Raw genomic sequence first — 25,456 nt, 5'->3', positions numbered from 1 at the left:
TTCGAATCGAATCGTTGGCATTTCGACCGTCACGGTATAACGGCGAAACGTCCCCTACGTCAACAAAGCGTTTCGACGTGCGCGAGGAGATAAAATAAATTTACATATTTGTCTTCTCCTGCGAAGGTTGCGTTTCGTACACAGTCACCTCGACGAAGTCGCAAATTTTAAAGGAAATTTCCAACTGCAACTTTGCACGCACGAACAACAAAACACGCACCGAGCGTCCTCGCTCCCCGTCAGGATCAGAAAGGACGGACGATTATCGGCCCGTGTATGCTATGTCAAACGAAGGGACGTACGCGAACACACCTAACGAGTACTCGAGAGGCGTCCGAAAGACTCATTCGTCCGGACGCGTACAATATTGGATTTATCAGGCGCTATAAGATCCGACGAGAAAATTAATCCCGGACGAAGTTGGTCCGCGATAGGGACGGTTGTACAGCGTCGCGCATCATCGCACGCGTCGAGTCTCTTCGAAACGAGTCGCATCGGATCTCGATCGCATTACCGTCGTCCGTTATTATTTTTCCGTCGGCAAGACCGTGGAAGAAACATTGAACGTACGATAAAATACCGTATAAATACATCCGTGTACATACATATTGTACGTAAGCTTCGGCGGAAGAGCTAAAAGAGCTCTTCTTGTTTGTCGCCGTCGCCGCCGCTTGCGTTCGCCTTAATCTACGCAGTCACCGCAAGAATCTCTTCGGGGACATGACACGGGAAAAGCGGCAGCGCCGGCGCCGGGCTACGGGATTTGTTCTTAAACCCTCGTGAGTCGTTATATCCTCTACACTTTCGTCGAAGTAATAATCACCACGGCTCACCCTCTCCTCCCTCCTGCTCTTGCAGACCGCTTTCTCCCGACAAACACTTCCTCTCCACGTCCCCCGAAGTACCTTGCTCCCGTTGCCACCTACATTTTGTCGGATTAGTCAATTCACATATGTTAATAATGCATCCTACGTTGCACACACGTACACAGACACACACGTGACTTATCTTATAAATCGTAAACACTTCTCCGAGTAGAATCCACCGGAATCGGATGCGTTATGTTGCGGACGACGGATTCACGTGACAACCGGTATTTGGGAAGCGAGTACGCAATCTCGAGAAAATATCTACCTATACGACGCGTACAGTAGTGGAGCACGTCCACCGGTAAAATTTTAGTTTTTTTTTTTTTTTTCGGAGCAGGATGATCGACATACTCTTTCTTCGATTGCCGACTCGGTGACTCGTTGTACCGAAGTGCCGATTAACGAGGTAGGAGATAGGGGGACGTCGAATTGGTCCGAAAATATAATACAAACATAAGTACCCGTATGTTTAGACATGCACACGGGAAGTGCTTGGTTTGGACAACCCTCGGAATAGTGTAAATGTGGCCCTATCCTTGAAATCTAAGAAGAGTGTACGTACGATGACTGATGTTCGTCTTACTAAATGTTATTTATTTCAAAATATTCGGTAATAATAATAGAACAATATTTTTATGAAAGAAAAAATAAAACTATATTATCTAAATTTTCGTGGATAAACTTTTGATAGTAATATGATGCTACAGTTAACGAAAAAAATACAAATCATAAATAATTGAAATAATTGAAGCAATCTGAGAAAAATACACGAGATTCAAGGAAAACGTGTTCGCTTGGACTAATGTACCACAGGATTGAATAAAAAATTAAAGTTATGTTTATTTAATTATTTATAAATTATAGTTTATTAAATATACCCACACGTTTTGTTAAGATAGGGCCCAATATATATATTTAGTCTTTGTGTTCAAACTACAAGGAATGTACATTTTACTGTACAGTAATTTCCCGTTGCTTTCTACTCAAGGCAATATTTCTCTTAGGACAGTCATCTGTTCGGATAAGAAGATGCCGCTCGATGCCAGATTTCAGCCAGATACCGTGCTTGTCAACTGTCACATTATTGCCATATTTCACGCGACCTTCTCTGTATATTGTACTACAAGATTAGTGAACAGCGATACGGGAGTCGTGAGCCACACAGTATAATGAATAGTATATAAAAGTGTCAATTAAATTCGACATTTAAAATAATAAAATATAAAAAAAAAAATTAACTTGCTAAAAATACGTAAAAATTTAAATAACATTCAATGTTTAAATGTAAAAAAATTATTTTTATTTTAATTTAATAAATATTATACTTCATATGTATATTTTTATAATCATATTTAAAAAACGAATTTATTGAAAAATGTTTTGTGTCATACGATAAGTCGCAATATGGTGTGACCTTTAGTACATCATATTTAATCGTAAAATAATACGTATTTTCAAATAATTTTGATTGGAAAGTTTCATATTTTCAAACAGTAATAACATTTTAATACTTTCAAGAGTCATATGAACTACGAGATACCTTCATGCACGAGCGTATCCGAATTTCTATCATCGTAGGTCCGGGTACAACAGAAAATGATGCATATCAAAAAAAAAAAAAAAAAAAACGGTTTTAAAACTTAAAGCTTGATAAAAAAATATTTTGTGTAACGTATAGAACAAATAGAAAATAATTATTCTAAAACATACAAAAACGTTATAAGTGGAAAGACGAGCATGTAAACGATTTGATTTATGACACGCACGAAACTTTCGCGACAGCTGCAAAAAGAACAAAAACCCAAACTCTAAAGAGCGTAGAATAATTTTATTGCTATTGTTTCCGTAGCAAAATGCGATACAACTCTGCGCTATCACCAACCGTTCTCAGCGAAAGTGTATGTAGGAAAATGTGAAGCGCAATAACGGTCGTTGATGAGAAATTATTTTACTGCTTGCATAGATACGTGTGACGACGACGCGCAGAGTTGATGAATCAAACGAACAGAAATGTGTAAAATATAAATTTTAGATCCGTACTCTACGTTCGGTTTAAAACACGAAACGGATTCAAAATATTTCCGTCTTCTACTTATTTTTCGGATAAACGGTCCGCTCTAGTCTAGTTTTGCAACTATGAAGCGTTTTAAAATGTGAATGTTCTGATACTAGGTGCTCCATAATATCCGATTGACTTAAACGAGTTTTTCGACGGGTTATAAGATGTCGTTCATTACCATAAGACATTACTAGTTGATCACCGTAAGTAACTAACTCAAAGGAATATCGACCCATTATTATGTACATTATTATTATGACTTCCGCGGGGTCTTCGCAACGTTTTCGTACATATGAACACGTCTCCGAGTGAAAATATATCGTGCCGTTCTATGAATTTTTTTTCTTTTAAACGTAACTTAATGGTTTTTTACCACGGTAATCTTGACGAGGTTTTCCTAGCATACATCACCACTGTCCCGTGTGACGTAATATCGTGATATTCTAGAAGTGTGTTTCAATTATTTCTTAGCATTCGTAAAGTATTACACATTACGTTTAATGCTCGATGATCGATTACTCTAACCATGAGTGTCTATCGAGTTAGTCAGGACAAATCAATTTACTATACATAAGAATACAAATAAAACAATTATTTAAAAAAAAACCGTTTAAATTACTTAGAATATACTTGCACTACGTGCAAGTAAATATTTTTTAATAGACATTTAATACGAAATACACGGTAGGCAAAAAATGTTTATTTTTTCTGAAATGATTTAAAGCTTTGTTGTAGATAATTGTTACACGATGATCCATACGACTTCAAAAACACGTACGATACAGTGACCGAACAAATTTTTTAAAAATTTAATTTTTCGAATCTAGAAATAGAATGTGAACAGAAATATATGGCAGCACTAGACCAATCAATTAAACTTTTATCGCGAGTACGAGTATAGTAAAACAATACCTACAACACGGGCACACCGACGATGATGGGCTATCGCGGGAATGTCAATATTGTAATATTTATTTGCACACATGAACAACTCGAGTGGGTCGTGTCCAACTTCACATGGCGTACAAACTTAATTACTGTGCAACCGTAAGTGGGGCTGAAGGGTTAGTGGGCCGAATCGATGGAATATTCGGGTGGTTCCACCGCGCGATTACGTCCGATCGTCTCTTCCGCAGCGCTCATATTATTCAGTTTGTTATCGATCTGAAGTAAATCCAGGAACACGATACAACACGTGTAACTGAAACAAACACGTACGCAATGTTTGTACGAACATGCATACGTTTAGTGCACCCGCCGTTGCGTTCCGACAAGATACCTGTACAAGTAGGGATGTAAATATCGACCAATCCTGCGGTAGTAAAACATCGATAAAAAAAAAGTACCATCGTCAATAAACATCGTATATTTACTATCGATAAATATACATATTAGTACATTGATCGAAAAAAAAATGTGAAAAAAGTAGAAAACCACGTGGTTGTATATGTTGACTGTACAGGAGTACAGGATCCAGTGTCCACAAAACGAAAACTATACTCGCAATGCGCAAAGGTTGGCGTCAAAGACAAAACAAACGCGGCCATCGGCAGGTCGGACTTAAGCTAAAATATCAGTTTGTCACGTGTCAGGGATAAAGGCAACGTTAGGCAACGCGAAGTATTAAAAAATTGATTTTATTTGGTTATAAATTATAATTATTATTAGTGTAAATGGTAAAAAGAAAGAAATATCGAATAATGTAAAACTGCGATATTATAATCATATCAAACGATTGTATCGATAGTGAATATTTATCAGAGAACTTTATCGATATTTTGAACTTATTTATGTACAATCGTTCTCAGTAACTATACACACACTCCGATCGAAAAGTACCGACACGGATTTTGCATCGAAACAATGACAATTGAATTTTTTATCCAAATTTCACCCAATGGTCCGCATTTATTGCGTCAATACGTAAACGATTCAAAGACTAATGAATTGTTAACTTTTTTGGCGTCCTCTGTTTGACCATGGACTCGTGTTCGAACGTTTGTATGAAACTATCGTAATTTACGTTATGTGCGATAAATATAAAAACTAATTAGGTGGTAGGAAAAAAAAATATATATATATATAACCAGAAAACGTTATAAATCTAGATTTTTTATGCAATTCGTACCCCGTAGGAATCAATAATAGAAAATTGACTGGGAGTAAATGTTTCCGACAAATTAAAACAAAAATGATATATTATACACCAAGTTTACACTATTGTTAATTTTTTTATATAAAATTTCAATATTGTTAGTATATTATACACTTGACTAAAATGAAATAGAATCAATGACACCGGTTAGGGTTTTAGTGGTTTTTTCGTCGAACGCGACAGGGTTTGATATCAGCTTAAAACTTTTCAATCGATTTCAATTGAAAATATTATATCACGTTATACTATGGAAATAATATTAAATAAACTTTTGGTATTTATTATATAACTAATATATTTTATTACGGTTTTATAATTATAAAGCTATGTAGTGAGCATTATGCGCTAAAATAATATAAAAGTTCCATTTTATGATGTACGTACATGTGAATAATTTATTTATTTATTCGCATACGCTTGCATACATTTTCAATAACAGTAAAGGCAGAAAAAAATTTTTTAAAAAAATAAAGGGTTTTATATTTTCAAATGTTTCGTAAATCTAAATTTTAATCAGAGATATTGCTTTCACTACAGCGCATGGATAAGATTTTTTGTAAAAAATATTTAACAGACGTACGAATAAAAAAACAGTGCAAGCATAAGTATCACTAATATACAGGTATAATATTCTAACCGGAAAGGATATGATATTATACGGACTAATACTAAACAATTTTCATAAACATCTAAAACTCAGTTCCCAGAAAACCAACCTCCGTACCGCAAGGTGTAAAAATAAATGCTCTTTAGAAAAAAGTAATTTTGGCGGTAAAAATTTACGATATATGCTCTTCGCCGACATTTAATGGTCATACGAGACCGTACGACAGAATATTTTTTCGTTAATTGTACTCGTACGTTACTCGTACCCGAGTGATATTGTCTTTACAGATAATTCGTATGCACGTGCATAAAATGTAGATATATTTATAAATGTGGTTTGAAACCTCAAAACCTGATGGTAGGTTTTTTTTTTTTAATTTCCATTTCAAGTTCGCACACAAAATGTAGGTTTACAGACTACCCAAATCAAATGAAAATGTAAGACACATGAAATGCCAGTTTGAGTTCACCAATTCGCGGCTGTCTTTATCACGAAGGAAAAAAATTAACCCATTATTATTGTGTTCTTATGTGATTGATACGAGTATATAAAATATAATGTAATCAACATAAATAATAATATCAATATGAAACGTGTAATCTATAATGGACCAATTCATTTAATTTCCAATTACCGATCTAGTTAAATATATACATACATATATATGTAAATTCAATGTTATAAAATATTAAAACTAAATTAATAGTATTGAATATTTGAATACAATTTAAAATTCTTTTATATTTGACTATTCAATAAAATTATTAAAACATATTTTTTAATTTTTAATACTACTTTTGATATTACTATAGTAAAAATAAAAAAACCATCATTAAGTAGTGATAGACAATAATATAAAATATCACGTTACATCTTAAATATTTTATTAAATAATAGTATGATAAAATCTTTTATTTTGAAATATTTGAAAACTTAAGTGATACTATAAGTAAAACTTGAAATATTTTATCTATTTATTTTTACAAAACTGTAAAAATGTGTACCTATATGCGTACCAATACGTATATTACGAGTAAATACCTGTATAAATAAATTCGGAATTATTTACCTTCAATTACATATTTTTTTTATACACAGTTATCTTATCCATTGACACATCTACTATTATATTAATATATTTATATCATAAGTAAATTTAAATAATTTATGCACATAGATCAAATATGTATATGATGCTATCCGGCATGGATATTGTAGATTTACATTTTCACTGTCGGTACAACATAAATTATGAGATTACAATAGGTACCTTAAGTACGACAAAAAATAATAATAATAAATTCAAACACAAAATCAGGTTTCGGAGAAATGGTTCACAGATAGAATAATATATTGTTTTCTCAACGATTTCGGTAACGGTATTATTGCGGTTAAACTGCAATAACGTCAACAAAATATTCATATCCACATTTAAACCTTATTGAAACGATACGACGTAATAAAATTTGTCATATTCTTTGCACCGTTTCGTTTTTTTGTTTTGAAGTAAAAAAAATAGAAAAATAAACCGTGCAAAACAATTTAAGTTGGAAACCCTGAACGTACAGCGACAGTGCGATACGGACGCATCGCACTTAATCGAATCATGTGACTCAGCGCTCGAAATCCTGTTTCGACTCCTTAAACAAACAGAAACGTAACTCGCCACGTCCAACTCGATTCGAGCCCCGGTTCCGTATACTCGTCGTATTCAAGCACAATAAATCAAGACTTATTAAATTAATAATTTTATGGTCGTTCAATTTTATTTTTCTCCGTTAACTTAAGTATATTAGAACTCAAAATGGACCCAGAAATTAAAGTTTAACTAATGTTTTTACTATATAATTAGCCAATAAAATTGCACACGAAAACAATTACGAATTTTGTCATGCCTCTAAAATCTTGACACATGGGATATTTTTTCCCTTCACCCCCTTAAATGCACTTTTATCCGGTACACGGTCATGGCCAGATGCTACGTCACCACGGCGGCCGTAACAGTCGCGTACCACCGTACGTCGCGACACGTCGATGAGATACGGAAAACGTTTACGTGGTTTTATTGGAAAATAAAATTCCTTTTTCAATTTTTATAAATTTATATAAATTTTAAGGAATAAGTTAATCATAAATAATACAACATTATCAATGTGTTATGAGCTAGGTTATCTATGATAACAGGCTCGTCATGCGCGCTATATCACTCTGATGGTGTGTGGTATAGTTGGTGGTGCATGTCGTCTCCATCACATTATCATAGTCATATGATCACAAAATAGATTTTACTTAGTTTTGCCAAAAAATATTAAAACCATTGATTTTTTCTCACTTTGTTACCACAATGTTTAATCATAAGATAATGCAATACATAGATATATCATTAGATTTTCGTTTAATATAATATAATCGAGAGGGTTAACTGTTATTTCTTATCCTCAAATCCTGATTTATTGAAAATGTATGTATACATATTACAGGAATATATATTTCAAAACACAGATTCGGTTTGTCTTTTAAGAAATTTCAAGCGGTAATATAACTGTTGTTCTTGTTTATGAGAACAAACATTTTTGTTTCAAAAATATTTATTTGGTTAAATTATCTAGGGTTTTTAATGATACATAGTTACCGTTCAGATCAATATTTTTTGTTAAAAATTAAAATTTCTCGTGAAAAACATGAAATAATTAGAATTAGATGATTATAATTGTAATATTGAAGTTATTGACGCGGAAGAGACCGCTGAGAAAAACGATAGTAAATAACCTACCTTATGACCAGTATTTAATGATTTTCATTTATCGATACTCATATACAGGCACCGAGTCAAGTGTGACACGTTTATTAAATTTGAATCAATAACGACGAATGAATTAGTTCAAATTTCAATTGAGTTACATAACGATTCTAAAAAAATGAATTGAATAATCCGAGAAAAAAAAAATAGTGTTGCCAAAGGGGGAAAAAAGTTGATATCACCATAGGATACTCCTTGAGAAGCATAAAAACGTTTTCATCAATTCTGATTTGAAAGAATGCATAATTTAAGCTAACAAAAAGTGAGCATGCTTCAAAAATCAATCAAAGAATAATAAATAATTTATATAAATATGTTCATATACATGTATTTGATTTTTTCGAGAATTCATGCATTACTTACATTATATTATATTATTAGAGTTCCGATATTTTGACGAATTTTGGTTTTTTACTTTCGTTTCTGTTTGAAAACGAAATTCTATAAACCAAAAATAAATTGTTTCACATCATTCAGTTCATATTTATTTTTCATCTAAACGTAATGCTTTAACTTTATACGAATTTTTTTTTTGAAATATGATTTACAATGAAAAATATATATATATATATATTTAATAATTGTGTTCTATTATACTTTGGAATTAGTGGATTTCGTTTATAATTCTCAACATCAAACAATGTTCACAGTTTTTAAATTACGTTTTAATTCTACGTAATATAGTAATAACGTGTCTCACTAGTTTTATACATAGTAGTATAATAATTAGTATTTATTATTATACTTTTATAATGTTTAATTTAGCTTATAATCCTATATTACTCTAATTCACACAGATAACACTTGGAATTTACTATTAAGGATATTAGTTATAAACGAAAGTAAAACTCACTGACGGCCAATGGTCCTAGGCAATAACCTTGAAATTTCTAAAAGCCTTTAGGATCAGCGACTCGTCATCGTCATTATTTCGGTGTTCCAATAAAACATTTATCCAAAACGGCGAAGGCGGTCATTCTGTCCAAACAGCAAGTGATTTTTTTTTTATATAGGTATCATTGTTATTGTTATTGCATCGATACGCATAAAAACATTCGATGTTTAAGCCCAATAAGATTAAGCTGATGATTACATTGTGCACGTGGATACTACGAAGCAATGGTATCGAAAAAAAATATGTAACATAAATGAACTCGTAATTCATTGTCTTTGTGCTTGACCACAATATTTTAATAATATAATGATCGGATGCATGCAATTATATAAATAGAATATATATTTATTCCATTTATTTTTCATTTAACTCATCAAAAATTAATTTTCACTTAACTAACACTGCAGTAATGACGGCGTTATGATAAATATAACATTCGTATAATAAAAACAATACAAAATACCATATCACCTTAGCTTCGTCGATTTGAACAAATAATTAAATAGATTTTGAATTTTCGAAAATAATCCATTAAAAATATTATGGGAAATAAACTATTATCTAAACACCGAAGTGTATATTACAGTAAGTACTATTTATAAACTTTTATAATTGTTTTACGTATTTTTGAGAGATAAATATTTTTCTTATAGTAAACCGTTGAGTATATGCGCATTATATTATAAAATCCTGAGTGGCTTATTCAAACCGTTCGGGTGAGGAGTTAACATATAATTTGATTTAATATGATTCTTTTTAGTTAATTTTTTTTCCGTTCAATGTATTTTTTATGCAGTCGAATAAGTGTTTGGGCAATATTACAAAGAGAACACTGCATGAAGTAGTTTTATTTCATAATTAGTAAGTTTTGTTATTTGATCAATAGCAACACATTTTAGATGCAAATATTGTTCAATGGATAAACGAATTAAAACGAATAAAATAAGATAATACTTCGAACAAAGTTTCTCAAAATGTCAATTGTTCTCTTTCTGCAAAGTAAGTTATATCATGAGAAACCTAGGATGAATATTCTAAGAAAAAGAAAAATTATGTGCTATGTGAACGATTACACAAATCGATTCACTCGCAACCGTCAACTTTATATTCATTAATAAAATAATGGTTCCACTCTTTTTTTTTATGTACGGTTCGATATGATGAAAGCGCGAATTAAAATTCCGCAAGAAAACGAATTACCGACTACATTTTTCGTTTACATAATTTCGATCGATATGGAATACTTATACAGTTTTTATTTCAGCCATGTCTCTTACAAATGAATCATGATTGTCTAATTTATTATTTTAGTTTTTTTTTATGTGCAACATAAATGTTTTATGTTCGTATGAATAACAAATTCAGCTATTATCTTTACTAGTATCTACCTGTACTAGTTAATTTCATCGCGATAGTTATTGGTGGCTTACACATGCCCAGAACGGATATGCTCCTCCTAAACTAATCCGATGACCAATCGGTGCATGTAGATATAATTCTATTATTGCCCATCGCTTGTACGTCCGATTGATCGTTGAACTAATTCAGGTATACACGGGAATTCAGTAAACAAAACTAGTTCACAAAAGTATTACCTATATCGTATATTGTAGAACGTTTTGAAATCATTGGAACAATCAAGTTCGTTAAATACTCAGTGTTGTTTGTTTTTTAATCGAAATTCGTATGTCGCATACGTGGGTAGTAGATGAATTCTGCGATAATTTAACCTCGAAAAGTTAACACTTGATAAATCTTCAATTTGACATCGCAACGTTCAATAACGAGGATTACATATTCAACAGTTATATTAATCGTCTACAAACACCTAACAACTACTTAGGCGTAAGTTATAGTAATCGGTTGTTGTCCTTTATAAAAATCTTAATGCGCGTTAATATTATATCATGATGAAAAGACACACAAATTATGTAGACATCTGAATTGATTATGTTCTGTTCGGTTAATTTACGGAGCTCACAAAAGTAACTTAAATTCTTGACATTTTTAACTGAATATCGATACACTGAAAACATCTCAGTACCGTTACGGATTTGCAACAGTTAAGGTACATTTTCTAAGGCGCGACATGTCGTGGCAACATGTCGTCAATATCTGTTTACACGAAAATAGTATTAACTGTTTTGCCAGACGCGACAGGTCGCGGCGACTGAACTTTGGGTCGCTGCGACCGACGACACTACTGCTCCAAGAGCAGTGCTGCGCGACAAGTTGCCGCGACACATCACAACGACTATTGAAACAAAACAAAAATGAAATAATATTTTTAACAGGAGGCGCTTTTTCAGGTTCATATTCATAAAATGGATTTTTATTTTACTCCAGATATCCTTTTCTAAGAATGTAATTATTTTTTAAATGTCTATTAATTAAAATTTCGTAAAAACCTTCAGTATCACGATATTTAACATATTAAACATACCTTTTTTTTTTTTTTTTGACTTTTGATGAAAAAATATAAACTCTTCGTCACCTTCTTCGTCCAATAACAATATCAAAATATCATTATTTTTAATGCATATTTCAATAAATGGATCCATAATAATTTAAACAGAACTGTATTAACCAAAATTATTTGTATCAACTACAAGTTACACCTGTACACATCTTTAATTGGACAGGTTTGCAAGCGAATTGAGAATATAACTACCAAAATCGCAATGATATGCCGCGTCTAATAAAACACATCAGAAAAAATGCGTCGCGACGACAAGTCTTGGTCGTCGGTCGTGGCGACATGTCACGCCTTGGAAAACGTACCTTAAATTTAAATAACACTTATAACTCATGTTATAACATTAAATTATTTCCGTAATAAAGTTAGATAAACTTTATTACTGAAATAATTTAATGTAATAATCATAATTTAGTATCTTAGTAAATAATAAAATTCGTTATACATCCATTCTGAATAAATATGTACAAGTATTTTTTATAGATACTGGTCGCAACAGTACCTAACTAACATTTTTTTTTTAAAAAAAATTTAAAAGTTTAGTCAAATATTTTATTCTCACAACGATTAAATCTAGATTTTATGTTACTTTATGAATAAAATAATAAAATAAACTTAAGGTATGCAAAAACATTATTTAAAAATGCTGTTTGAGTATTTATAAAAATTATTAAAAAATCCTAGTTTATACTAAAACTAAAGTTAAAAATTAATTAATACAAAAGATATTACTTATCTAATTATCTAATCTAAAAAGTATTAAAAAAAAAAGTGAAAAAAGGTCTTTTAAAGAAAATAATGGCTATTATTCGTGGAAACAATTGATTTAATCACGTTTAAATATTTAAAAAAAATGACTAGATATTATGAATTGGAGAGGCTGAAACTTCAAATTGGTTAGTTCTAGGTAAATAAAATATCTTATTGTCAGCATCGCATAATGTTAAAACGTCAAATGTAAATTTACATGCCAAAGCTGAAGTATTAAAAACGCTTACTGGATGAAATTTCACATCATGTCCCTCAGTCAAACGAGTCTGTGCGTGGAGAATATTCATGATTATTCGATAAAAAAAAAAAAATTGTCAACGAAATAGAAGAGAAAATATCGCTGTAAAATCAATACATACATATATACTAGTATATCTTAAGTTATGTGTTGGTGTGCCTTTAATCCTGCAGAGACCGTAAAAAATACCATTAAACCACTACCTCTAAAAATGTCCAGTCAAGACTGAAGGTCTAAACGTACGTGCCCTTTACAGATAGTGGCAGTGCGTCAAAAGAAGTTTCTAAACGGCTTTGTAGCGTGGTGCAGCGTCACACAATTCGATAAGTTTAAAAAAAAATATTAAAAAATATTAACTTTTATTTTTATAATCATGTTTTAAAGCTAAATCGAAATTTTTCAACGTAAGTGTTCAACACGCATTATTGTATACCTAGTGAGAATATTCTTCTTTTTTTTTATTTATCAAGTTCTTTCCTCGACCGTCAAACGGTAAAAAATACACTAATTCTGTGATGACGAAATCAGGTAGTACGGTAGTCTTATAATATATTCTGAACTCTTGCTAAGATAATATAAAATTCAAAACCATAGCGTATTCTGTCCGTTTTTCATAATTCATAATATCATTATAATGGCGTTCGTCCAGACTCTAGGCAAATATTTTGTTTTCCTGTACAAACTGTTTTATCTCGATTTCAATTACTCGTCCGAGTAAGTAAGTCAAATTTTTCGAACATTTAAAAAAATTTCACGGATGATAAAATCGATGTTTCAATTGATATTATTTTTTCTGCAAACCGGCATTGAAATCGTCATGAAAAACGTTCGATCGATGCCGCTTGAAAGCAGTTATAGCTCAGTAGAATTTCAATAAATCGATTGATATACGAAACTCGCAGAACGTTAGACTCGGTTACGAACACCGCACGCGCGATCGCTACACCGGCAAGAATATCAAATCGCTTTACGCCCATCGTCCAAACCTCGACAGTGCGCGAACCGTATTTCAACAGCCATAAGTTGTGCACGTCTTGTACCTGCACGGCTGCAGTCAAGGTGCCGAGAAATGAGGAGTCGATCCCGCTGTAGTTTCGCTAGTCAAAGAGACCGCGCAGCACTCGCCGCTGAATGGGTCGCACGAGTCGTGATGCCTTCTGCTGATACGTGACGAACTAATATGCATTATAACGTGTTCGACACGGGGTGCAGGACGAGAATACTAATTTCGGCTAACGAAACGATGTATAACGCATATCATAATACGTATTTAATAATTATGCACCATAACCATCGCTGTATCGCAGTCGCGCCGCGGTTGTGCGAAGATCGCTACCGCACGACGTATTAGCATTTAAGTGTACCACGTGCGCGATGGTCCGAACCATGTTCTGTATAACACGTTTAACAAAACTGATCAGCGATGAACTGTCGACGGGCCGCGGCCAAACGACACTGATCGTCGTTTCGACTTCTCGGACGAAACAGCCGCGATTACGACGCCATTAACATTCCGGCATTCGTAGTGGACCGCCGACGGTGATTAATCGTAAATCATAAACCGTACGACGTACGATTTATCTGGAACGATATCCGGACGTACGGATTCCGATTTGGTACTGTTACGACTGTTACGATCGACTCCGTAAAAAATCTGAAACGATTCCCACACCGGACCACCCCTGTTTGGTTTCATATCCATTCGTCCCTGCGCGTTTCACGTATCCTAGCCAACTGGACTGTCGGCCTATTTCTGGTAACATTCGAATCGCGCGTAACTTATCGCATTCATGTCTAGGTCTATTCGAAAAAAGTTTATTCTTCTTCCGTATACAATACACGCACGCGTTACATTCGAACGTTTTGAAAACTTGCGAGTTGTTTGATAAATCATCTGATTTTAATTCGTACCGGAACACTTTTCCCGACTGTACAAAACGTTCTAATATATATATATACTGCCGTGATTTTTTTTCAAAAACTATTTTACTCGTAATACATCATAACATTTTCGTAATATTATAACGAGTACCGAATATTATCAAAGTTCGGCACACACCAACCAGTTCCACAACTAAACTACCCGAGGTCTGTGTTGTGCTGGTCAAAATCTTGAGGACCCTTATAACTATACATTTTTCAATATCAACTAAAAAAATGTAACTGCTATAGGAAGGTTAGTTTAGTGATTTTTAAATGTTAAAATTGAAATACGATATTAATTACTTCAATAAATATGATAGTTAATTATTGAAATAAATAATTTACTCTGAACCACATTATTTCATATAAAATGAACTTATAACCCCCCACCCCCCTCGAAACAAGCTCTAAGCTTAAAGGACAGTTGCGAACACGTACATTTTATTTGTTATTTATCACTTTGATGTATACTGTTCATGTCGTGTTAAAATGAATTAAAAATTGTCATTATCGTACCAAATCAGTTTTAAGGAGTTCAACATAGCTATCCTCTACCCATACATTATACTTGGGTTATGTACTCGGATAATAATAATAATAATAATAATAATAGTTCGATTAATGACCAAGGGGGTAAATTCAAAGGGGTATCGGTAAAATTAGTGAACGCGTTGGTCTCTCGTTCAAATCAACGAAACATTGACAGTTCCCATCGACATCAAACAGACCCGGTTTTCGCGGCACCCCGCTGCTAAAACGCATTGCGTTCAACGATTGTATTTTCATTCGCCCCCGTGGCCAAAACGCTGTCGGGCACGCGTAAACCGTTGGGTCGGGAATCACTAGCAGTTTCAGCGGTCGCTGGTGAACCCTGCACGTCTTACGAATGTTTGTTCGGTCCACGAACCGGTGCGCTCGGAACGGCCGTTCGGTGTTTTCGAAAAATAATCGTTTTTCACCCCCTTAGGACGCGCGGCACCGTGTCGCCAGCCGATGACGTTTGCGTTGGACGTCGACGATCGTTGCCGAACTGTTGGCCATCAATCGTGTTACCGCGCGACCGCAGCCAGAGCGGTGTACAAACGCTACTCCGTCGGCGGTTCGATCGCGCGTGGCAACGCACTCGTTACAACGTACACCATCACTCTCGCGAAAAAACCCGCCGCGCAGCCTGAACCGTAAACGGTCCAGGAGGTTTATCGGACCGGGCGGTGTTACCGAAGGATTTCTTCTTGAACGCCGCGACGCTCGCGCCGTTCTAGTTTTGTTGACATCGAATTCGCTTAGGCGTCGAAACAGTTTTCTTGTTTTCCGTACACAATCGAAATTCTCATTAATAAAACGAACAAAAGTTATTTACGGAGTTTTTTTTTTTTTTAACACCAACCTCCTTTTTAAATATTAACATTCAAAATATTATAACTATACGTGTTTGCAATTTTCTGATAGTACCTGTTTCGGTTAGCATTTCTGTTTGAATAGTAAGTCCGTCCACTACGAAAAATTGTAATTGAGTAATATCGACGGAACTTTTTGCGCTATTCTACAGCACATTTATGAACTACAGTTATACTCATTATTCCTAAAGCAAATTGATATGATTTACGGTGAATCACAGTGAATAAGTATCTGTTTAGGATTTATTTTTTGGATTTCAATTAACTTGCAATTATTTCAAACGTAGCGTGTACATGTGTACACGCTTACCTTATTCGACATATACACGGTGTACATCTTTACTCGTAAATAATTTTTACGAGCACTTAAAACGTTAGAAGCGTCTTATAAACATACGCTACAGTTAACCGAGCTCCCCACTGAATAATTTTGCCAACACTGAGGTTTATATTTTATAGATTTGCTTTCGAATACACACGAAGACATTATTATGACATTGACTTAAGCCAAGGAGAGCGAGGCTAGAGAGTAGTGTTCGACCAGCGCATCTTAATATGCAGTATTATAAATTATGAACATTTTTTTTATTTTATTTTATTTATTTATTTACTTCAACAGGTCAAGCTCAATAGACATAGCAGTGATTAACAGACCATCGGTAGAACAACGACATTAATTAAGTACAATATGAACAAAAGAGAATAAAAATACTGTATCGGTTGAATGATTTATAACGATCATTAGATACAATAATTTAACTTTGAGTAAGGGACATACGGTGTTTATAAGATTGTAATGAATTACATGCGAAAATATTGGTATCTAACGCGAGAAAATGTAAATACCGCGGCCTGAATAATAAATAAGTCTTTTGCGTATAATATTTTTAATACGGTGAACACAAGTAAACGGTACTAATGAAGAGTAATGCAGTGTACAATTAACTACTTTTTAACAGTAACCGTAGTTGATGACCAGCTCTTATGCATTTACATGCTCATCAGAGATATTATCCATTACCTAGGATGTAAGTAATACGTGTGTAGATTTGATAAAAAATAAAAATATCGGAAAATATCCCATATCAGTAATGGTGTTCAAGTTCTGTTCCTACGATAACGTGTTTCATTAAATGGACAGTTCAGATTAATAAATTTGCCTAAAAAAATATCTAAATATGGTTTTTTTTATCGTAGAAGATATATAAAGTACAAATTATATCTTTGTCGGACGGGATGTCAAAACGAGCCGTAAATCAATACCGAAGTGCTATAATGGTTCTAAAATGGCCAGATGACTATTAACGATAAAATGTAGGTGTTTAATGACCAAAACGGTTTTATCGCTGTTTAATATACATTATCGCATTATCATACCTAGACAGACAATATCATAAAATGGTAAGTTTAAAAACGCGTTCTACTTCTAACAGTAATTGAATCCAAAGATTTTCGATAGATATTGGAAATTAATGTGACTCGCTCTAGCAAAAAAGTATTTTTAGGTACTAACTACGTTCTATTTTTTTCCCTCGAACACAATCCGTCAACCGTCGTCATGGTAAAAAAGAAAAATCAATTTCATTTATTTTTTTTCTTTCTTTTCCATATTTAACAAGTCGAATGAATTAAGTAATTACAGACTATAGTAAATAAAAGAGCTTGATGTATTATTAAATATATATATATATATTTAAACTGACTTTGATCACACAGTTAATATAATCGCTTACTCAATAAAACCCATGATATAATAACTGGAGGTTAATACCAAGTTAATACCATATAATGTACTAATCATATCATAATGTTATATTGTATTTTATATTATTAGTCATTTGGCCATAACCACATGTTTCTGTAACAACGTAAAAACACATTATATTATTCTACGCCTGTAATGAAACGATCGCTGTATAAACTGCGAAGAATTTATGAAGACTACATACTTTTAAACATTAAATATACTTGATGTAAGAAATAAAATTATTTTTGCAAATAACGCATTTTAAAAAGCAACGCGAAGACATATCATAATATTTTAATACGAAAGTTAAGCTTTGTGTATTTGCATAATTGATTGAAACGTGGGGGTGCTAGGCAACTTTGTATTTTATAAATATTGTAAGAAAAATTTTATTTAAAAACAAAGTACTCGAGCTTCTAGTTATTTTCTAAAAACTATTACATTTGAGAAATTATTGATTATTTTTACACATTAATGTTTCTTTCGACAATGCTAAGTTGGATACCACTGATCTCTCGTTCAAACAGAGATAAATATAAATTATGAATGAATATCTCATAACGTCGTCCTGGTATCAGTCGAATAACAATTATTTAACTGTCGCACAACTAACAAAACGTGCCTTGGGCTCTTGGCGCAGAGCAATCACGCGAATAAGGGAATGAAATGTTGACGCCGACGAATGTATTCGATACGTCAGGAAACAGTTAATCATCGTAAATATTAATTGTAACAATTAGACGGGAAACCTCGTATACAAATGGACGCTCGCGGCACTAGACCAAATTAACGAAAACCGAAGGGATTCGGTGTAGATTCGCGTGTGTTCAGATCCCGACTGACCGACTAGAATAGGATATCAGTATTGAAATTAGGGTTTGTATTTAATCCAGTTTAAATCGTTAATTGTTTCCATTTGTTGAAGGATAAAAAATTAAACCATTAAAATATTAACGATCTGGATGGTTAAAATATGTGTCTAAAATTAATTATACGTTTTTACTGTTGATAAAATAAAATACGTACGGTTAAAAACGGCTGAAAAGCTCTACAAAAATATAAGAAAAATATATAACTTTTTTTTAATAATATCGTTATTAGAAAAGTGCATATTCTAGGAACACATTTGTACAGCTTCAAAAGCATCGTGTCTTGCATTCCAAAAGCATACAAATACATTAAATTCCGATCTCTAGTCAGTTTAAATACCTATATACCCGACTGTAAATAAATATGTCTACGCACATCATATGGGTGAAACAAACGGTACTATTACACAATAATATACACAAGATATACCATGCACCAGACTCGTCATCACAAAGCCACGACTTTCAATTATCTGTATAATTATTTGACCCTAGTGACGCGCCTATCAAGCACTCACATTTGAAACGCTAAATTATTTATATTGCATCGGACTTTTTGAGATTATTTATACTACACACTCGTGTGCTCAGATTTCCTCTGTATAGTAGACCTGCAGTTGCTTTGTTTCGAAACTTCAAACAAAATAATAATATAATAATTACGTTTTCGGTACACGCGTACGAAACTAAAAAAAAAAACTGGGCTTAGGTATGATTTAAGTACGAACTATTATCGAAATAAAAATGAAACTCGATTAGTACCGTCTTTGATTGCGGACCACTGTATTCGGATATTGATAGTATGGAAAAATAATAAAGTATCGTTAAAAAATAATAATTCATTTTGTATTAATTGCTCGGTGTTTATCCTTTTATTTTGCCTCATAGATTTGGCTATGTATGTTTGTAAACCACAATAGTAAACATCTATTATATGAATATTAAATAATATGATATGGGCATTCTATAGGATTAATATTTATTATAATGATGTGTATCATTCAATATTATGTCAAAAATAAATTTTAATGATGTTTACTATTAATATGTAAACACCAATGAACAACGGTTCTTTCGATACGCGGACAGAAAACACAATTCAAATAATAGAGGCCTAACCTAACAATAACCTATTGACAAATTAAATAGGTTAAACCCTCAAAAGATCAGTCCAAAGTCTATGCCACCATACGTCTCTTTATAACAGAGACACATAACCCTCTCTCAAGTTTCTTGACCATAGGCCGTCAGTGTGTGCGTACCAAGCTCTTTCTCTGTCACAGAACAAATAAGTGCTATTTTATCTAGTTTAAAGGTCTACCCAATTGAACTGGCTGGCTCACAAACCTTTATAACGATAAAGGTGCTCCCCTAAACAAGGATAAAGGTAATAACTTGGAAATCTAACTATATATATCCTTATTTATACTTCTGGGTTATTACAATATTTTTGATTTTTTGTGATTTATGCTGTTATATTAGGTATATAATTTATGACTGCCAAATAAATTAAAAAAAACCACCCCTACCCACATTATACAAGAGAAAACGTACAACTCAATGCGCACTCTTTAACATGGGAATCCATCTAAAATCTTGAAATTGAGCACGCTCCTAGTTTTGCCGGCTTTAACGATTGATAAAATCACATATTTCAGTCCGTCCTAGATTGCTATTCAAATCCGCACTTTGCAATATTTTATTATTATGTTTGTAGTATGAGCACGAGAATAATATTAGAGTAAATTAAAAAGAAGATAATAGTATACGTTTTCAGCGATCGACTTTCCGTATATTCCGTATATTTTATATCCGGATTTCGAAAATATAATGTAGGATAAATATAAAATTATGATAGTCAATATCAATTTCAACTAACCCAATAGCGTTACGAGACAAACATAATCAATAAAATATTTAATTTATCTCGGGAACGAATAATTATGATTTTGGATAAGGTTGATAGTAAATTTTAAATGTTTGATAATTAGACGCTTCAACATTTATGTAATTATCACAGTAGTAAGGTAAATTTATACGTCATATGATACTTTTTATACATAATTACGCCTCATAAGATAATAATATCAATTTAAAACAACAAGAATCGAAATGTATCAAGCAGAAAGAAGATCGTCTTTGAAATGACCTATAAAAAGTAACACATTAATTTAAATGATGGATTCAGAGTTCAGTTTCACTCACTTTTACCTTAAATTGCCTTATAATTTAACGTTTCATCTATTACCTATAATACGAATTATTTGTTTCCTTGTAAAAGATTTTGAAAAATTTTTGAAAAATTTCTGAATAAGTTAAAAACAATACGAAAAGCCTTTGATGCTAATCATAATATTAAATAAATATCTACAGACTCTTGGTTCAAGTATATAGGTTAACCGTTAAATTTGTGAAAATAAAAATTAACTACTCTACCATCAAATGTTACTTAGAACATAAGATAATGATAACCAATAACTCATTCAATGAAAAGTTCACAAACATGAACACATATGATAGTGTTATAATATGCGAATTGTCTGAGACACCTACCGCAGTTATTTCTCATATCAGCCGTATACCAACTTGATATCAAATATATTTTATACTCGTGTACATAGATCTATATTACAAGAATTACTATATGATATATTCGCTAAATGAACGTTATATCATAATATTAACACAATAGCAGTACCCCGTCCAGGTGCTTTTGTATACATAATATGAATTAATCAATTAATTAAGAAAAATAATAACATTGTACCGTACTGCAGTCACAACAACTACGCGTATACGTACTTGCTACAAGTGTAGCTTCGTGTTAGCGTGTATATGTGTATGTGTTTTACGGACATATCAATAATATGACAAAAAGATACGAAAATAATAGGACATGCGCATTTACCGATGACCCAAGTCAAACATTTGCATAGACTTTTTGTGGACCTCTTGCATACGAAGAGAGGGATTGGGGGATAGGAGAGGTGATAGGCAGAGGATGACAATAGGACGGTCGGCGAAAATTAATAATTTTGCGATTTGCGGTTTAAGGGTATTTACATACTATGTAGAAAAACCGCGCCGTACTGGGTGAAATTAATTTCATACTGTTTCGATGGGAGGGCGGAGACGCGTAGGAAAAACGACAGTGTTATTTATGATCAAAACGAAATGGCATTCAGGGAGGGGGTGTAAAAAATAAAAATAAATAACACCAAAAGTCGCCACAGTAATAATAATAATAATAATAATAATAATGAGATATTAACGTACAAGAAACTTTTATCGGACTTCTTCGGTTGTATAAATTCTCTAGAATTGGTGTAATATACAAAAGTTATTTTATCATCTTTAATATTGAAACTGCGTATTGGCACTGAGTCACCAACAGCAAATTATTTTTTTATAATATACATCATATAATATATGATATATATACTTATATAAAGATATTATTCAATTATATAGTCATTCGTTCTACTCAAAAATCTCTATTCAACAACACAATGCATGTTGATGAGATCGTATTGGTGCCAAACATAATTAATTTATATATATTTTTTAATATTTATATATATATATTTATATTCTATATATTTCAAATAATACAAAAATGTTTTTGACATCAGTAACTAAACTCAATAAAATAAAATATACGACAAATTGTTTAATTACTCTAAAAATAATACATTTATATCATTAAAATCAATCGGAATAATAATTAATTGTAAGCTTTTAAAAATAATTGTTATAATTGAGAAGTTATGATTTAATAAATAATAAAGTGAAAATAACCATTATCAATTTATTTAAAATTAATATTCATAGAAAGTCCCGAGTTATAGCAACGTACATTTGAATACTATACCTTAATATTATTATTCTTAAATGTATACTTCCTAACGTAATTACATTGAAATAAAAATAAAAAAACACGCATAATAAAATTCTGCAGACGAAAACAATTTTAAATGTTTTTTTTTTTTATTTTATTTTTTTTTATTTTTTTTTTTTGAGCGTTAACTGTGCATATTATAAATTACTATAAGTAAGACCATTATGAGATACAGCCCTGAAAAATACGCTGTGAAGACGATACAGTTGTATTCCTGTGTAATAATACATTCTCCCCATCCCGAGCGAACGCACTATCGAGTCAACATTGACTACACAGAAAACTACACAGAAAAGTTAGAACATTTTTACGGTCAGATAAATCAATATGAAATAGTGATTTTCGCGTCGATATTACAATTATACATATACCGAACAACACTAACACTTTCAATACATTGACAGTTCTAAACCACATTATCGACATAAGTTTGTAAGTTACATCCATCCTTTCAACCCATGACGTCATTGACACAGCAGCGCAACATCTCCAAGAACATCTAAACCTGATTGATACCTGGTCCACTAACTGGATGATTAATATTAATGAAATTAAATCCTCTCAAGTCACCTTGGCACTTCGCCCCGGCACCTGCCTTACCATCAAGTTCAAAAACAAAAACATACCTATCTTAAATGAGACTAAATACCTTGGCATAATCCTTGATAAACGCCTAACCTGGAAACCTCATCTACAAAATAAAAGAAGACTCGCCAACAGCCGACTCCACATCTTCCGCCCACTCCTCAAATCTAAATTAAATCTGAAAACCAAAATGCCATTATACAATTCAATGATTAGACCGGTTTGGTCTTATGGCATACAGATTTGGGGGCCTTCCAAACCCTCTAACATTCGCCCTATCCAATCCTTTCAAAATATTGCACTTCACATTTTAACTGGAACCCCCTGGTACATGACCAACATTCAACTCCATAATGACCTAAAAACTAAATGTCCTTGATTTTGCCATCATCCACTACAACCGATTTCACACTAAACTCAGTTTCAGTAATAATCCCCTCATAAAAAATATGGCTAAATCCTACATTCCTGACAACCCCCCCCCCCCGTAGGCTCAAACGCAATTGTAATCGTGATCTGCTTTATAAGTAATCACCAACCCAACTAGTTCCTAGGTGTCTCCAATGGGTGACTTCCTTTTAAGTTTTGTTTAAATTGTTAAGTTTATTTCAATTCGATATGTTATTTTAGCAAAACTACTTATTGTGCTTTTTTGTACAGATTGTGTTTTATTATTAATAAAAAAAAAAAAAAAAGGTTTGTAATTTCGGGAGTAACAAGTTTTAACAATTAGATCATATAAAAAAAAAAACAATAACAATAATAATTAATGGAATTAAATGACATTAAATTGTGCAGAATCAGCTATCAATTACCAATTACATACAGGCATTCGCTTTTCCGTTCGATACGATTTTTCCATAAGAAATCTATATTTTCTTATTTTTAAGATAACAATATATTTCGATATTCAATTTAAATAATAATGAAAAACGTACGCCAAGTGAAACGTACGATTTACTAAAACAATATATAATTGAAATAAAATTTTTTGGGACATATTCGTAACGCAAAAAAATTATATAAAATGCGCATGGAAGAAGATGTAGATCAACGCGATTGACACAAACGTAGAATACTATAATTAATTTTTACGAAAAAAAAAATTGAATAATCAACGCTGCGGCGTTACGCGTAGCGGAATACCGAAAGCGATTGATACGGTTCATCTGATCGCACGCGAACCTTTAACACAAGTTGCCGTAGAAATACTTGTAGACTTGTAAATGGATTGCACGGTTCTTGTAACTTGTAAGACAATCAGAGGACGAGAATTCTCATTTCTACCACCGCGCCAAACAGCATCGACGTACACATCAGCAGTTCTGAAACCGTGTTTAGTGAACCTCTACGGTTTTCGCGAACTCGAATGAGTTGAATCGAACCTCACAAACCGCCTCAGCATCAAAAATCCTATCGCTTTTCCCTCGACCCGACTCTCCTCCTCTTATCGATCCTTCGGACGTACGTCGCCGACCATGCTATTGACCGATATCTTATTAGGACTATGCGGAGATCGGGTCGCGAGAATTTACGTTGAATCGACCGTAAAACGTGATCGGGCGTCGGCGGTGTCCGGCGCTCCGCGGGTTCCCCCTTTTATTTCAACGTCAAGCGTGCGGACATCGTAAACCTTACCTCGGCAGTTGACTACGAAGAATACACAAAACCACAACAGAGCGCTACCGGACCGCAGAAATCCGCCGGTCGCCGTGCACATGTCGCGTGCCGTGTGATCTTTCCGTCGACTGTTTTCCCTTTTAATTATTTTTATCGACTGTTCTTCCTCGGGGCGGTCTATCCCTTTTCAGTCCGGCCGCCGCACGACGAACGACGGGAACGACGACATCAACGGCGGTGGCACGGCCGTCATGCCGGGGTACGACGGGAGCGTATGGGCCCGGGTGGCGGGTGGGGGCGGGAGGGGGGGAGGGGGGGAGAGCGTGAACCGCGGAACCGGGAAAAAGACCACCGGAATTCCCGCGGGCCGAACGGACTCGCGCGCACCGCACCGGGGGTCCGGGGACGGGACACCCGCGAACAGGAAAACCGATTTCCTCTTCGCACTTCGACGACGACGCGATCGCCGGAAGACGCCGCGAAACGCGTTAAGGATACCGCACTGTCGTCCCGTAACACGCGGAGGGTTGTTTTTTTTTTTTTCTCC

The 25,456-nt window shown here is 33.5% G+C and overlaps 1 protein-coding gene across 1 annotated transcript in view; it reads right to left on the bottom strand.

The window, feature by feature from the left end:
* The window catches only part of LOC112691520 (inactive tyrosine-protein kinase 7-like), a gene marked incomplete at its 5' end in the record, with an annotated part of 284,123 nt that extends 258,667 nt beyond the window's left edge, over positions 1-25,456 (bottom strand). The window contains 1 exon segment of the mRNA XM_025565787.1: positions 24,928-25,456. Coding sequence (XP_025421572.1) covers positions 24,928-25,009 — 82 coding nt within the window.

The sequence above is a fragment of the Sipha flava genome, unplaced genomic scaffold (assembly GCF_003268045.1).
Source record: "Sipha flava isolate LNK unplaced genomic scaffold, YSA_version1 64_pilon_pilon, whole genome shotgun sequence".
NCBI classification, from domain to species: domain Eukaryota; kingdom Metazoa; phylum Arthropoda; class Insecta; order Hemiptera; family Aphididae; genus Sipha; species Sipha flava.
Note: the sequence above shows the minus strand (reverse complement) of the source record. Positions and strands in the feature narration are given on the sequence as shown.